This window comes from Terrapene carolina, unplaced genomic scaffold (assembly GCF_002925995.2).
Source record: "Terrapene carolina triunguis isolate 2854851 unplaced genomic scaffold, T_m_triunguis-2.0 Scaffold25, whole genome shotgun sequence".
NCBI lineage: Eukaryota > Metazoa > Chordata > Testudines > Emydidae > Terrapene > Terrapene triunguis.
Window position 1 is genome coordinate 2702291 of NW_020664376.1, and position 15596 is coordinate 2717886.

The following is a 15596-nucleotide window of genomic DNA, read 5'->3' on the forward strand; positions in this document are numbered from 1 at the left end:
CAGGGAGAGTGGGGCCACGACCGGGCTCGCCGCCCTCCCCCCGGCCCTCTGGCCGCCCTCCCCCCGCGCCCGCCCCCCGGGCGCCGGGGGGAGAGCGGCGAGCCCGGGCTGGGGCTCGCCGCCCTCTAGCCGCCCTGCCCCCTGTGCTCTGGCCGCCGGGGGGAGAGCGGAGCTCCCACCGCGGCTCGCCGCCCTCCTCCCAGGGCTCCGGTCGCCCTCCTCCCCGGCGCCCTCCCCCCGGCCGCTGGGGGGAGAGCGGAGCCCCCGCCGGAGCTCGCCGCCCTCCCCCCGGGGCTCCGGCTGCCTGGGGCGGCAAAAAAGCCAGAGCCGGCCCTGGCTTCCCACAAGGTTTATTTAAATAACTTGGTTCCCTGATACAAAAGAGTGAATTCACTTGCAAGTGACAGTGTTAAATAAGAGCCGCTATTTCAGTGCAAACATCTAGACCCAGAAAAACACCACCTGTGGGTTTTTTGGTGGTGGAACCCACAGGATTACTGCAGACTTCAAAGAAGAGGAGCTCAAATACTACTGAGATGGATACATATAAATAGAAGAATGGATAGTTCTGCAGTGCAAGGCTCTTAACAGCAGGCAAGTGGTAACAGCTATAAAAAGATGCCATTGAGTGTGCTCAATAAATGGCACCCTGCCACTGAGAGATTTCCAAGAAAACGTGGTTTTCCAAGATAACGCTGAAAGTGTTGCACACATTTCCCAGTGTTTGCAATGTGAACGTTAGAGTGCTTTGCCCAGCAAAAGAAACTTTATTAAAAATAGCCTTGATGAGACCTCTGTATGTGGTCTGCCAGAAGATAGTCAACCATTTTAAACATGATGCTGCTGTTTCCAAAGTAAGAAGCAGACTACAAGCAGATTGGCTGTAGTGGGACATAGGGCTTGTCTTCACTTTGGGGATATGTCAACCTACGTTATGCTATTCCAGCTATGTGAATAACATAGTTGGAGTTGACATAGCTTAGGTCGACTTACTGCAGTGTCTTCACTGCGCTGCGTCTACGAGAGATGCTCTCCAGTTGGCTTACCTTACTCTTCTTGGAGAAGTGGAGTACCGGGGTCAACCGGAGATGACTCTGCCGTTGATTAGTTGGTCTTCACTAGACCTGCTAAATCGACCCCTGCTGCATCGATTGCAGCACCGTAGTGAAGACCAGCACTCAGTCACAAAGTGCCGTTCCTTGAATCATATGTAGAAAACTAACGGACTCATCATTTTCTGCTCAGAGGAAGCAAAGGCGTTGGCTCAGGCATACTGAAACATGGCTAAGATTATTATTGACTTTCTTGAGCTGTTTGAGGAGTTAATTCAACTTAGATTATAAATTCTTTGGGGCAGAGACCATCTCTTTGTTCTGTATTTGTACAGTGATTAACAGTGGTTTCCGGCTCCATGACTAGGGCTCCTAGGAGCCACTACAATACAAATAATGAAGAATAATAACTTGAGTAGAACTTCAGAGATACTTATGTATTTGTCTTTGTACAGCTACTAGGGCTCTGACAATCCACCTCAACCATGAAGTCAGGGGATCTGAGCCATGAAAAAGCAAATTTTAATATGAGCAACTGAGCAGTGGGGAGTCCAAGGGAGGATATGGTGTACCCAGCATACTCTCTCTTCAGTTCAAGGTCTTTCCCTTCAACTCTGAATATCTCCAAGCCAGAGCTGCCATATGTGCTTGCTGGAAAAACATGCACACAAACGAGAGAGCTCAATAAAGAGCAGAGCTTAGAGGGACTCTAATCCAGTCCGACTCCTAGGTAAAGACAACATGCAAAAGATCACGACTGACTCTTGGGCTTTACAGATGTGGCTGACTGACTGCTGGCTACCTCACTAGATTCAGTATTACGTGCACAGGTAACACCAGTGAATTGAGTCAGCATAATGCCACCTTACTCCATAGCTTGTAAATTTGTTTTCTTTCCTCAGTGTTCCTTATGAGGTTCCTCAGCTTTACTGAGCTGTGAACTTATTTGATGAATGAATTAATGTTTGTATAGTGCTTTGTAGATGTAAAGCATTAGTTAAGTATAAAGAAGTAGTATAATGATGATGGTATTTGACAGTAGAGTGCAGAAAGGCTTGGTTTCTTGAAATGATTTGATTTTAAGTGCTAGTAATGGCCACAACTTGAAATTCCAGTTTAGTCTAGTATATTGTACTGCACATTCAGTCTCAACGTTTTTGTTTATTATTATTGATAATAACTAATATGAAAGCTGTCTTATGGTAAGCTGGGCTGGCATTTCTAAAACTAGTCAATATTTTTATAATGCAGCTTTTTAATGACATTTTCAATATATGAAATATTAAGCACAGTTATTTTATGTAGTGATGTGGAGTTCTATTTTTTAGTACAAGACTGTGAGGGGCAGATTCTCAGCTAGTGTAAATGGTCATAGCTCCATGGTGCGTTACGCTGGTTGAGGATCTGCCCCCTGAATATTGTATAGTGCACAGATTGTAACGTGTCCTGTTAGCTGTGTTTTAATTTAGTATCCAACAGCTTTTAACAAAGTATTTAATATTTGAATATTCCTCTCTCCCCGTACCCACTCAGTGGTTTCCTCACGTCCCTCGGCGAGACCGGTGCTGTTGTGGGGCACTACAGCCAGCTATATGGGATTACAAATATCTCATGCTTTAGAACAGGGGTGGGCAAACTACAGCCCGCGGGCTGAATCGGGTGCCTCAGGGCTTTGAATCCGGCCCACGGCGCTGCCGGCACCACGTCCCTGCGGCCCCTAGGTGGGGGGGCAGAGGGCTCTGGCTGTTGCCTCCAGGCACCGCCCCCCGCAGCTCCCATTGGCCGGGAACGGGGAACCACAGCCAATGGGAACTTCGGGGGAGGTACCTGGAGGTGCGGCAAGGGCAGCACACGCGGAGCCCTCTGCCCCCCCTCCCCCAGGGGCCGCAGCACTTCCTGGAGCGGCGCGGGGCCGGGGACAGGGCAGGCGCGCAGGGAGCCTGCACTGGCCACGGTGCATGCCGCTGCCACCCTGGAGCTGTTTGAGGTAAGTGGTGCTGGGCCGGAACCCGAACCCCTCCTGCACCCTGCACCCCGCCCCCCAACTCCCTGCCCTGAGCCCCCTGCCTGCACCTCACACCCCTCCTGCACTCCAACTCCTTGCCCTGAGGCCCCTTGTGTACCCCGCACCCCTCCTGCACCCCAACCCATTGCCCTGAGCCCCTCATACACCCCGCACCGCTCCTGCACCTCAACCCTCTGCCCTGAGCCCCCTGCTGCATCCTGCACCCCATGCACCCCAACCCCCTGCCCTGAGCCCCCTCATACATCCTGCACCCCTCCTCTGCCCCAATCCCTTGACCTGAGCCCCTTCCTGCACACCGCACGCCCTCCCATACCCTGCACTCCCTCACGCACTCCAACCCCCTGCCCCAGCCCTGCATACAATTTCCCCACCCAGATGTGGCCCTCGGCCCAAAAAGTTTGCCCACCCCTGCTCTAGAATCTAGATCAGGGGTCGTCAACCTTCAGCACGTGACCCATCAGGATAATCTTCTGGCAGATGCAGATGTTCTGGTCACCACTTCCCGCAGCTCCCATTGGCCGGGAACAGTGAACCGCGGCCACTGGGAGCTGTGGGCAACCGTGCCTGCGGACGGTCAAAGTAAACAAAATGTCTCGCGGCCCGCCAGCGGATTACCCTGATGGGCCGTGTGCCAAAGGTTGCCGACCCCTGATATAGAACATGGGATGCCTAAATTCAGACGTCCCTACATCAGGAAATTTGAGTGCAACCCATGACAGGGTTTCAAATTCTCAGTCTCTTGACTCTCTTCCCTACTTAATTATGAAAAATTATTGAAGAGAACATTAATAAGCAGAATTATTGACGATGCTCTCTTGTTGCCTTCTCTTTTGCAAACAGCCTTTATTTAAAAATATTTTAAAAAAATCAGACAGCTGGAAAATTTAGTTTTTGTATAACTGAAAAGTTATGGGCAGAACTAAACAGTTCAGTAATGTTCATCTTCCAGTCAGGTCAGTAGTTATGAGCCAGCATTGAGTAGCTTTTCATTATTCCTATTTACTAAGGAATTTAAAAAACTCTTTTGTGGTTCTCTTAACAGTGGCACTTGGTCAAATTGGGAATTTCTTGGCCTACACTGCAGTTCCAACTGTGTTAGTGACTCCTCTAGGAGCTCTTGGCGTTCCATTTGGGTAAGAATTGTATTTATTTATTTATATGCTGCATTACTTGCTAGCAAAATGTAGATTCTAAATAAAATCAGTGACCATTGGTGTTCCATCAGGAAAACATAATGCTTGTGGACATTATTTTCCCCTCTCACATTTTAATGAAGTGTAATAAACGTAGCTGACAGATTCTTTGCCCAGAAAGATGAATAGTGTTTAAATGTCAGCTGTTATCAACAAGTTAAACAGATTACCAAAATTGCACCACATGTTTGTGGTGGTAAATGGTCTGTTTTCAGAATGGAGAGAAGTAAATATTGGTGTCCCCCAGGGGTCTGTACTGGGCCAAGTCCCATTCAACATATTCATAAATGATCTAGAAAAAGGGCTAAACCGTGAAATTTGCAGATGATGTAAAACTATTCAAGATAGTTAAGTCCCAGGCAGATTGCAAAGAGCTACAAAAGGATCTCTCAAAACTGGGTGACTGGGCAACAAAATGGCAGATGAAATTCTATGTTGATAAATGCAAAGTAATGCATGTTGGAAAACATAATCCCAACTATACATATAAAATGATGGGGTCTAAATTAGCTGTTACCACTCAAGAAAGAGATCTTGGAGTCGTGGATAGTTCTCTGAAAACATCAACTCAATATGCAGTGGCAGTCAAAAAAGTGAACAGAATGTTGGGAATCATTAAGAAAGGGATAGATAATAAGACAGAAAATATCATGTTGCCTCTATATAAATCCATGGTACACCCACATCTTGAAAACTGCATGCAGATTTGGTCGCCCCATCTCAAAAAAGATATATTGGACTTGGAAAAGGTTCAAAAAAGGGCAACAAAAATGATTAGGGTATAGAATGGCTGCCATATGAGGAGAGATTAATAAGACTGGGACTTTTCAGCTTGGAAAAGAGATGACTAAGAGGAGATATGATTGAGGTCTATAAAATCATGACTCCTGTGGAGAAAGTAAATAAGGAAGTGTTATTTATTCCTTTTCATAACAAGAACAAATGAAATTAATAGGCAGTAGGTTTAAAACAAACAAAAGGAAGTATTTTTTCACACAATGCACAATCAACCTGTGGAACTCTTTGCCAGGGGATGTTGTGAACGCCAAGACTATAACAGGTTCAAAAAAGAACTAGATAAATTGATGGAGGATAGGTCCATCAATGGCTATTAGCCAGGATGGGCAGGGATGGTGTCCCTAGCCTCTATTTGCCAGAAGCTGGGGATGGATCACTTGATTACCTGTTCTGTTCATTCCCTGTGGGGCATCTGGCATTGGCCACTGTTGGAAGACAGGATACTGGGCTAGATGGACCTTTGGTCTGATCCGGTATGGCCGTTCTTATGTTTCTACACTCTTAATCTCTTATCATTCATAGATCCCTTTCCTTTTTGCTGCTGCTTGGATTTCCTCCATTTTTGTTTTTTATTTCATATTCTTTCTCTCCTTTACTTCCCCCACTTCAAATACACATTGCATTGCATCCTATTGAATTTGGTCCAATTTTTCCAAACAAAGAGATTTTTCCCTTGCCACACCTGCCATTAGCATCAGTGTGAGGGGTGTGTGTGTGAAGAGAAAGATTCATAAAAATAATGTAATACGCAGCTAAATATTTTGAGAGTATCCAGCTTGTAACTGTTAAACTACCATAAAAGAATAATAGTATTTAAAAATAAACAAAACTGTGCACTCCCTGGAGTTTTTTCCACCAGGTGGTGGTAATTGGTGTATTATGCAAAAGGCTGTGTGTTTGTCACAGAAGTCACGGATTCCGTGACTTTCCGGGACCTCTGTGACTTCTGTTGCAGCTGGCTCGGGAGCAGTCACACCGGCTGCTGCTGGGGCCGTCTCGGGCCCTGCCGCCCCCCAGCAGCAGAAGTTTGAATGGGGGTGGGGACTCAGGGCTGGGGATTGGGATCTGGGGCGGTGCTTACCTGGGGAAGGGGGGGGCTCCCCGGAAAGGTGACAGGAACTCCCCTCCCTCAGCTCCTAGCTTCACATGATGCCTCTGCCCACAGGCACCGCCCTCGCAGCTCCTATTGGCTGCAGTTCCCAGCCAATGTGAGCTGCAGAACCGGGCCTTGTGGCAGAGCAGAGGCAGCATGTGGAGCTAGGAGCTGGAGGTTGCCACTTCCCAGGAGCCAGGTAGGGAAGCTGCCCCTCCCCCGAGCACCCATGGCACGCAACACCCCTCCCCCCAACCATCCAAGCCATGCACACCTCTCCCCCCCGCAGTACCCGCAGCTACACCTCAGGGCTGCACGCGTCTCTTCCCCACCACCCAGCACCCACGGCAGCACCCCCCTTGGGCCGCGCACATCCTGTCCCCCCGAGGACCCGCGGTGTTCCTTGGGCTGCCCCACTCAGCCCTGCCTGCGCCCAAGTTTTAGTCATTTAGTCAGGGGTATATAGTAAAAGTCATGGATAGGTCACAGGCCGTGAATTTTTGTTTACTGCCCCTGACCTGTCCATGACTTTTACTAAAAATACCTGTGACTAAAACCTAGCCTTAATTATGCATCTGAACTGCATTGATTATCTACTTTAGGCTGCAAAATGTTTGGGGTTGGTGTCATGTCTTCCTTTGCCTTGAACAGTACTGATCACACAGAGTTAAACAAGCAGTGTATTTTGTATGTTTGAGCCATTTACTTGTTTGAATCCAGCCTGTAGTTTTAGTGACCAAAAATCATTGCTACCTCTTTACTGCTTGTGGCCCATGTGAAATGGATTGGTAATCTCCCACCAGATTGCAGTGGATAGGTGTCTGCCTCACAGTTGGCCTGGCCCCCTTGTGCTCTCAGCTAAGAGGTCGAGAGATCAATGAACATAAAGACTGAATTTATTTTCTACCTTCCTCCCCTGTCTTGGGACAGGGCTGAAGCGTATAAATGGGCTACATGAAGACTATTTTTGGAATAAACAAAGGGATGGCAAGTAATACCCTAGCTGAGAGATATGTATTAAGAGAATGAATAATTTAGATTAATTTTAATTTTCTTCCACTTTGTGAAAGGTCCATTTTAGCTTCTTACTTACTGAAAGAAAAACTCAACATTCTCGGCAAGTTGGGATGTCTGCTGAGCTGTGCTGGGTCTGTTGTTCTCATAATCCATTCCCCAAAATCTGAGAGTGTAACAACTCAGGCTGAACTTGAAGAGAAGCTTACAAATCCAGGTACTTCATTCTCTTTCAAAATTATAATAGCATTGAACAGGAACACTTATTTGAAGGGAACAGTTGCTTCCCCAAAGCAGCAACATTAGTGGTATTAAGGCTTCTGCATTCCTAGGCAAATACGGTATAAAGGAGACAAACCATCATGGTTTCTATACATGAAAACCATCTCTTCAGTGTACTAGAATTCCCTGAGTGTGCCAACAACATAGTGTATAAAGGAGAAATTATAGATATTTTTTTGAAAAGGGCCTAAGTGAATTAGGAGCCTAACTCCCTTTGACTTAGGCACTTCTGAAAATGGACCTTTTGACAGCATCTTTCATGAGGCTATTTATTTAAAAAAACCTAAATAGTCATGGATTAAGTGGTAAACTGTCCTGAGTTAGAAACTGGCCAGCAGACAAATTCGAAGGCTCTGATCCTGGGTTGTCTGTGCTTGTAGTTTCCTGCTTCTAGTGCTGTCCAGGAGCCAGCCAGTTACTGGCATAAGTTAGTCTGCTTTAATGTATTCAACTACCTCTGGCCACAAAGGGCCATTCTATAAACTGGAGCTCAATGGGGTATAGAGTATCAGGGGGTAGCCATGTTAGTCTGTATCTACAAAAACAAAAAGGAGTCTGGTGGCACCTTAAAGACTAACAGATTTATTTGGGCATAAGCTTTCGTGGGTAAAAACCTCACTTCTTCGGATGCATAGAGACATGCTGGTTATGCATGGGGTATAGAGACATGCTGGTTATGCCCCCCTGTACCAAGGGGTTGAGAACACAGGGAGCGGTGTAGTAGTTTCTGCACCACCTAAGGATTCTCCAATGCGGGTGGAATCCTCTATTAGCTGGTTAAACTGATGTTGCAGTTGCTTTGAGTCACCAAGGAGGTGCAGAGTAGCCATAACAAGGGCTAGGATCTGATCTAAAGAAGAAATAAAGGCTCAGTTTTCAAGATTGCAACTTCGCAAAAGTGGGTTTTTTTTTAGTGCTTTGAAATAATTCTCCATTTCAGTTTTTCCTTACAATGTAAATCATTGCATTTTTGCATGGTAAGTCAAGAACTGCAAATAAATTATTTTCTTTTTTTAAGTGAAGAAACCAACTTGGCTGTGAGTTGGACTTGTAACCTGTTTTCTATAATGATGAAGAGGTGTTTTATGTAGTTTCCTCTTGAGGAAAGAATCAAAACTGTAATTTCAGGAGCTCACTTTAAGGGGTTCTAAACAAAAATTGAATCTTTGTGGGTAAAATCCTTGCACTTCTTGTTGCCAAATAGCTTTAAGACCTAATAGGATCTATTTTGATCGTGCACATATACATTACTTATGTATCAAGTAGATGTTTGCTTTTGCACACTGAAGGCATATATGAATGTGCCAATAAAACACGTTGTGAAGTTCCTTTTCTTTCCTGCTAATCACTGGACTGACTTGCTTGTGAACCCTTCCTTACCTGCTAGTTGTTCGGCATATTCTCTGTGCTTCATGGATGCTAAACTGAGAACTATTTAACATTTTCAGTTTCACTGAAATTCAAATCTAAAGTGTACCTAAAATTGTTAGTAAAGGAAGTATTTTTGTGCCTTTAATAGTCCAGCCAGACCAAAATTAACTATTGAAGTGTGTCCTATTCATCCCATTGACTTTCATGGGACTTAAGTATGTGCTTAGGTACTTTGCGGAATTCAGGTCAGAGTTATGAATGTGGTTATATCACAACCATTCTTCATAGGGGACTTTAATAGGAATATAATGTCAGCTTTAAAAAAAAAAACTTTAAATCCAGTTAGTGTGAAACAGTTGGTATTCATACATTATTATTTGATTTACACAAAGAGCTGTACATTGATTTAACCAATTTCAAAGGCTTTTGTTCTTTAGTTGATAGGAGATCCTAAGCTTTGTGTACATATCCTTATACATTACCATGTTTAGGGGTTCATGACTGAGCCCTTAAATATCTCTAATAAATTACCTGGGGCAAAAGTTTCTACCTTGCCGTTAACAAGCCATTAACTTGTTTTCTTTGTTTTTTCAGTGTTTGTGGGCTACCTCTGCATAGTACTTCTCATGCTTCTCCTGCTTATCTTCTGGATAGCGCCAGCTCATGGACCCACTAATATTATGGTTTACATCAGTATTTGCTCACTGTTGGGCAGTTTCACTGTGCCCAGCACAAAAGGCATTGGGCTGGCTGCTCAAGATATCTTTCACAATAATCCATCAAGTCAAAGAGCCTTGTACCTCTGTTTGGTTCTTCTGGCAGTGTTAGGATGTAGCATCATCATTCAGTTCAAGTATATCAATAAGGCACTGGAATGTTTTGACTCATCTGTGTTTGGTGCCATCTACTACGTCGTGTTCACCACTTTAGTCCTGCTGGCCTCAGCCATCCTTTTTAGGGAGTGGAGTAATGTGGGAGTGGTAGATTTCTTGGGGATGGCTTGTGGATTCATCACTGTATCTATTGGAATTGTTCTTATACAAGTCTTCAAGGAGTTCAACTTCAATATTGGGGATTTGAATAAACCTAATGTGAAGACAGATTAAAATCATATTTGAGGGGAACTGGATGGCTCAGGGAATGATACAGAGCCTTCCATTTCTAGGTCACTGATTCCATCATGATTGAGATTGGCAGACGTTACCCTCTGAGAGAGTGGTAGCTTGTGTGAAATGAATTGGTGGCCTACATCCAGTTTTAATGGACAGTTATCCACATACCCAAAATCACCATAATAAGTTGACATTAATTGGTATCATTGCTGACTGTCTCAGCAGGAAGGCTAAGGAATGAATCAGCATAGAGACTGATGTATCTCCTTGCCCCTAAAAAGCTGATCGATCCAGAAAAGGTTTGATGACATTCTGGCAGGCCAGTGTAGTAAATCTTTACATTAGACTGCCTGTGATGTACTCGTTCTGTGGACAGAGAACATCAGTTTCCAATGCACTCAGTCTGGCACCTTTCATGAATGGTGTATGCCCTAAAAAAAATTGTAAGCAAATGGAACAATTCTATTAATTTCCTTAAAACAGCAATGTGTTCACTGTCCAGGCTGTCAATTGTGAAACAAATTTTGATTTGAATTGTGGACTACAGGTTTGTCCTTTGTACAGTAACTGCCTCTGTAATTTGGACAGACACAGGTGAATGCACTGGGGGGTTCTAAATTAAGTCATTGGTATAGCGGAGTGCATCTAACCCTTAAAATCTTCCACTACTTACTTATCAACTGAAACTAGCTCACAGATCCAGCTGGAACTAGCATCCAGATTACAGGTATACCTTTTATTCATAACTCTTTTAAGTGCATTAAGACATACAGCATTCATCCAAGAGCTTTTCACGGTTAATGGATAGGAAGAGCATGAAGGATGTGGAAGTGATGCACAGTCTTCCTGTATACATGGTGGGTTATCCAGTGCCTTTGTAATCTAAAAATATCACTTAATTTGAATGTTTGTTTCTGAGAGCTTGTAACAGGTTAGAATAATCCAGTTTTGTTGTCTGTAATATTTGGCTGTACTCAAATTATAAGCATGTAAAGCAGACAGAAAGGTAAGAATATTTTTGGAAAGGTTACAAGCCTGAAGTCAATGCTGAGATGTTTTGGTGGCTTCTGTGAACATCTATAATCATAATGAGAAGTAACTGATAAGAGGTCTACTTACAGCAATCCAGTATATGTAGAATCCAGTTATACAACAGAATATAGGAAATTATTTAATAAAGTAGCTAATTGACAAAATTGTTCTTCAGAACAGGATAATGAGTAAATGGACTTATATGTCACTAGATTGCCGATTATGAAATCAGGCTGTGAACTGGCACTGTTATGAGCAAAAAGTTTGTGAGAAGCACAGGTGTGAGATTTCTTGATTAATTTAGAAGAAGGATGGGTAAGATTATGGCCTTTAGAAAGGTGGAGTTGAGTAATCCAGTACACACGCATTCAGATCCAGTATTTCACAGCTGTGTTGTAGTTCAGCAGCAGTATTTTAAAGGCTTGTGCAAGTGGCTCAAGCCATGGTACAAATGATTCTGAACTGATTGGTTTAGATTACCTGGATTACAGTATATTAATGTATCAAACAATAGGAGAAATTACTGATATTCACTAATATTTAGAAGGGTGTATTGATCTTGTCTTTGGAGTGAAAATAATTTTCATGGAACAATGTAATCAGTGATCATTATAAACATAATGTCATTGGAAGAGTGTACCAAAGGCTTGAAAATATGTGAGAGAAATTCTTTTGTTTTAAGTTTGGAGATAAAAGTAGATTTGCATAGCATATGACTATAGAACACTTGGCAGTCCAGAGTGTCTCATGAGACAAAATGCGGGGTCACCAGACACCATTTGAGAAGGTTACAAATGTCAGTCTATAACAAGAGGTCAAGAACAGTATCACGTAGTTAAGTTTGTGGGCTAGCAGTAGGTAATGCAAACCTTGGTTATTTAGAGGTGTTGCTAACTCTCAATAATTGGTGTTTTGTTTTAAAACCCCAGCTCACTGGAGTCATGTGACTACTTGAGACTCTTGGTTTTTGATTTAAAAGAAAAGTAAGTTGCTAGCCCTCATAGTTACAGAGAAAATCATGAAAATGCAACCTCAGGGAACACTAAAGGCTCAAAAACCTGAAGGCAAATAAAAAGAACCTCAAGTGTATTATTTTTAAGCCAGTGTCATGTTTTATGGAGGCCTGACATGATTTTTGAACATACAGGATTGACAACTAGGGTGACCAGTCAGGACAGTCCTAATTTTTGAGTCTTTCTTATATAGGCGCCTATTACCCCCACCCCTGTCCCGATTTTTCACATTTGCTGTCTGGTCACTCTATTGACAACACGGGGGTTATCAAATCAAAGTATTTTATTTGATATATGGAGGAAAGGACAGAGAATTTTACATCCAAAAATCTCAGCTGTTATGATTTAGACTTGAGAAATGATGGAAAGATATCTTATGATATTAGGCCAGGAAAAGGGAAAAAAGAACTAGCAAACAGGAAATTTGTGTGCATTTTAAAAACACTTTTATATGGGGTTATGTCACTTTTTCTAGGCAGGATTTTTCTAGATGAGAGAATCAGGTGTTGAATTTTAAATAAGATTTGGCTGAGTTCTCCTCTTTTTTACATTGTATAGATTGGAAGAAGATATCTTGGTTACTCTAAAGGGTGACTTTGTAAATGGTAGTAGTTCCCTTTTCTGTTTGAAAACTGGATCCTAAATAAATAAAAATAGACAAGTAGACTTGTAATTCACTTCTTAAAATGACAGCTGTTCTCTGAAGTAGTCAAGCCATCTTTTTAAAGTATACATTCAGGGTTTAAGGGTTGCACATTGGTTTGGTATACTAGCCATTAATCTCTGCAAACTCATCCAAATTCTTTCTCAGTTCAAAGTGAACATGACTGTCATATCTCATCCTAGTCCTTATTTGGCCAAGTATGTTTGCTTATTTACGTTTTTATTGATTAAAAAGTGCCTATCCTCGTATGCTAGGTGCTTATGCAAATTTTAAAATTATAGAATCCCAAACCAACAAGATTACCCTGTCCCAAAGCAACCTCTTTCCACATCTCAAAACCAAGTTGTGATAAGCAGTCTCTACGCAGGGGAAGACTGAAATAGCAGATGTATTCTTTGGTCTTCCTATCATCCTTGGAGCTTATAAACTTCTGCAGGAATTCTCCTCTTCTCTCCAGCTCCTCCTCATCCATGTTCTGAACTTCTTGAAATGGAGATGCCAAAAGCCAGCACATACGGAGAAAAGCTTTTCAAGTGGCCTTGCACGTCATGTATACCTACAGCCTTTTACATCATGAATGATAAATAATGAAAAAAATTATTTTTGTTACTCTTTGTTCAGCAAATAGCGGTGTTCTTTTTATTTCCTGTCTCTAACTGGATCTGGCTCAATTCTAACTTTAAAAGTGTATTGACATTGTGTGTATTGTCACTGTTGATGGGAATCTTTCTCCCCTTCCTCTTATCCCAGACCTCTTACCTTTTCTAGGTCTTTTCATGTTGCTTCTCTGGTTTAAAAAAAATTGCACTGTTGACGTGAACTGTCAACTCTTCTCTTTTCCTCCCACAAGGCAAGGGAGCACCTTTGAATAATACTTCTGAGTTCCATCGTCTCAGGGAGAAAATAATTGTCTCCTGAGCTTTGGTCTTCCGCCCACTGGGCCCACCCTTTTCACATTGCTTCATAAATTATTTATATCGATTAGCCAAAAGCCAGATTACTTAAATTCTGATTCCAAAGCAGAAATGACAGAAGCTATACATAAAAAGTGTTGTAAAGTGGACTGATTATATTGATGGGATGCATTAAAATATATTTATTCCCACGGTGAAAGGAGTTTCTCAGTTTCTGTGGCTTCTGTTAAATTTATCAGACATATTTACGTATACAATGCTCTTAATCTGTTGAAGATAAATTTTGAGAACTATTAGCCATTCAAAGTATGGAGGATTGACATGTGTAGGCACCACTATCTTTAGTAGGTGTTACCCACATAAATCCCCCAAACATCCAACAAAAGAATAGAACCATTTTTGATACAACCAAAAAATGTTTTTTCTTAAATCCTAAATATCCGTGTATAAAAAGCAAAATGTCTAAAGAAGATAGCTGTTGTACTAATTATCCAGGATACTGTATGTGTAAATAAAGCCTATTCATTAGTCACCTGAAACTAATATGAATAAGAATGTCATATACACTCTGACAAGTGATGCTTCCTAATAATAATTTTGGTTTATACTGACTGTATATGTATTTTTCTGAAGTAACTAGCACTGACAGTGAAAGCACTGGATTTTGTTAAAATAATGGAAGCTGTAAGCGTTACTTTTCCTTTTTATTTTAAAATAAGAGGCTTTTTTATTACAAGAAAGATTTAAAGAAAATAAATACAGGGACCTCAAACTGCAATGCACTGAAAGTTGAAATGTACCACTCTCGCTTTCTTACTTAAACATAGGACATTGTAATACTTTCTATACTGTCCTTAGAGAGTGTAATCTACAGAACTGCTGAAGTTTATTATTGAAACAAATTTATATCTAATTATACTTAACTTCCTGCCTTCAAGGAGATTAGTCTTTGTAATTAACTCTTTGGGGCCAGGGAATATGGGGTTTAAGTGCTACAGAACATGTTAGTGCATGTAGCATTTGCACTAATGATGTTAGGAGCTCCAGAACTCTTAGTGCCAACGTATTTCATACAGCAGTGTTGAAACTGAAAGATTGCAAAGGATGAAAATTAGGAAATTGAAAGTCCAGAATACTTTTCAAAGTTGGGGGAAATGTTTTTAAAGAATTACAAGTTTTTATTTTTTCTGTTCAGATGGTTTGCACTTTGCAGGGGAAAAAATGTTATATAGAAGGGATAATCTTGAGCTATTTTTTAAATGAGGGAACTTTTTTTTTTGTGTGTGTGTGTGTTTAAATTAATTTTAATGGAATGTGGAAAATATGGATGGGAACAAATATACAGTGTCAGAGGTTTGGTTACTTAAATACTACTGCAATATAGTTACTACAGGTGAAATGAAAATGGACTATTTTAGCTTCCGAATAATATGTATATAGATTTGTTAATGGCTTACAAGTTTAGCTTACTATCTTTGCTTTTTAAAAATAGATATAGGCATGTTGTATTTGCCTTGTGTAAATTATAAAAGGCTATTTATTAAGGTTTCTGATAACTAACCTATTTATTAATCTGTAACATTTTAAAATAAATGACTTATTTCTAGCTCAATGCTTGTTTGTGACTTTTTCCTGCTCTGCTTTTTATCATAAAGAAAATACTCTGTGTTTCACGCAGGCTTAGCCACCACAGGACTTAATCCTGATGCATGAACCAAAATTATTTTGTTTGCTCATCCACAAAACTTGGAGTCCTGCCTTGAATAGTGGTAGATGTTCTGTTCCCATGTACATATATAGAAGAAGAGTCATGCGAATGATGACTGAATTAAGCACACAGTGACAACAAGGGGTCAAGGCTTTAATATGTTAATACCATAGCAGTTTGTTTACAGATGAACTGAGCATTTTTCTTAAGCTATAAATACCTGTCAGGGCTTGAAGTCCTCTGCAAACTCTATATCTCAAATATAATTACTTACTCTGTCCATACATTTCTATATTTTGGCTCGTTGTTTAGCAGAGTACACCT

The 15596-nt window shown here is 41.7% G+C and overlaps 1 protein-coding gene across 1 annotated transcript in view; it reads left to right on the forward strand.

The window, feature by feature from the left end:
- The window catches only part of LOC112110512 (magnesium transporter NIPA1), a 23126-nt gene extending 11055 nt beyond the window's left edge, over positions 1 to 12071 (forward strand). Inside the window, exons 3-5 of the mRNA XM_024205551.2 lie at positions 4121 to 4211; positions 7233 to 7393; positions 9424 to 12071. Of these exons, the coding sequence (XP_024061319.1) occupies positions 4121 to 4211; positions 7233 to 7393; positions 9424 to 9935 (764 nt within the window). The 3' untranslated portion in view covers positions 9936 to 12071. The remainder of the gene's footprint in view (positions 1 to 4120; positions 4212 to 7232; positions 7394 to 9423) is intronic.
- Positions 12072 to 15596: the final 3525 nt, after the last annotated feature.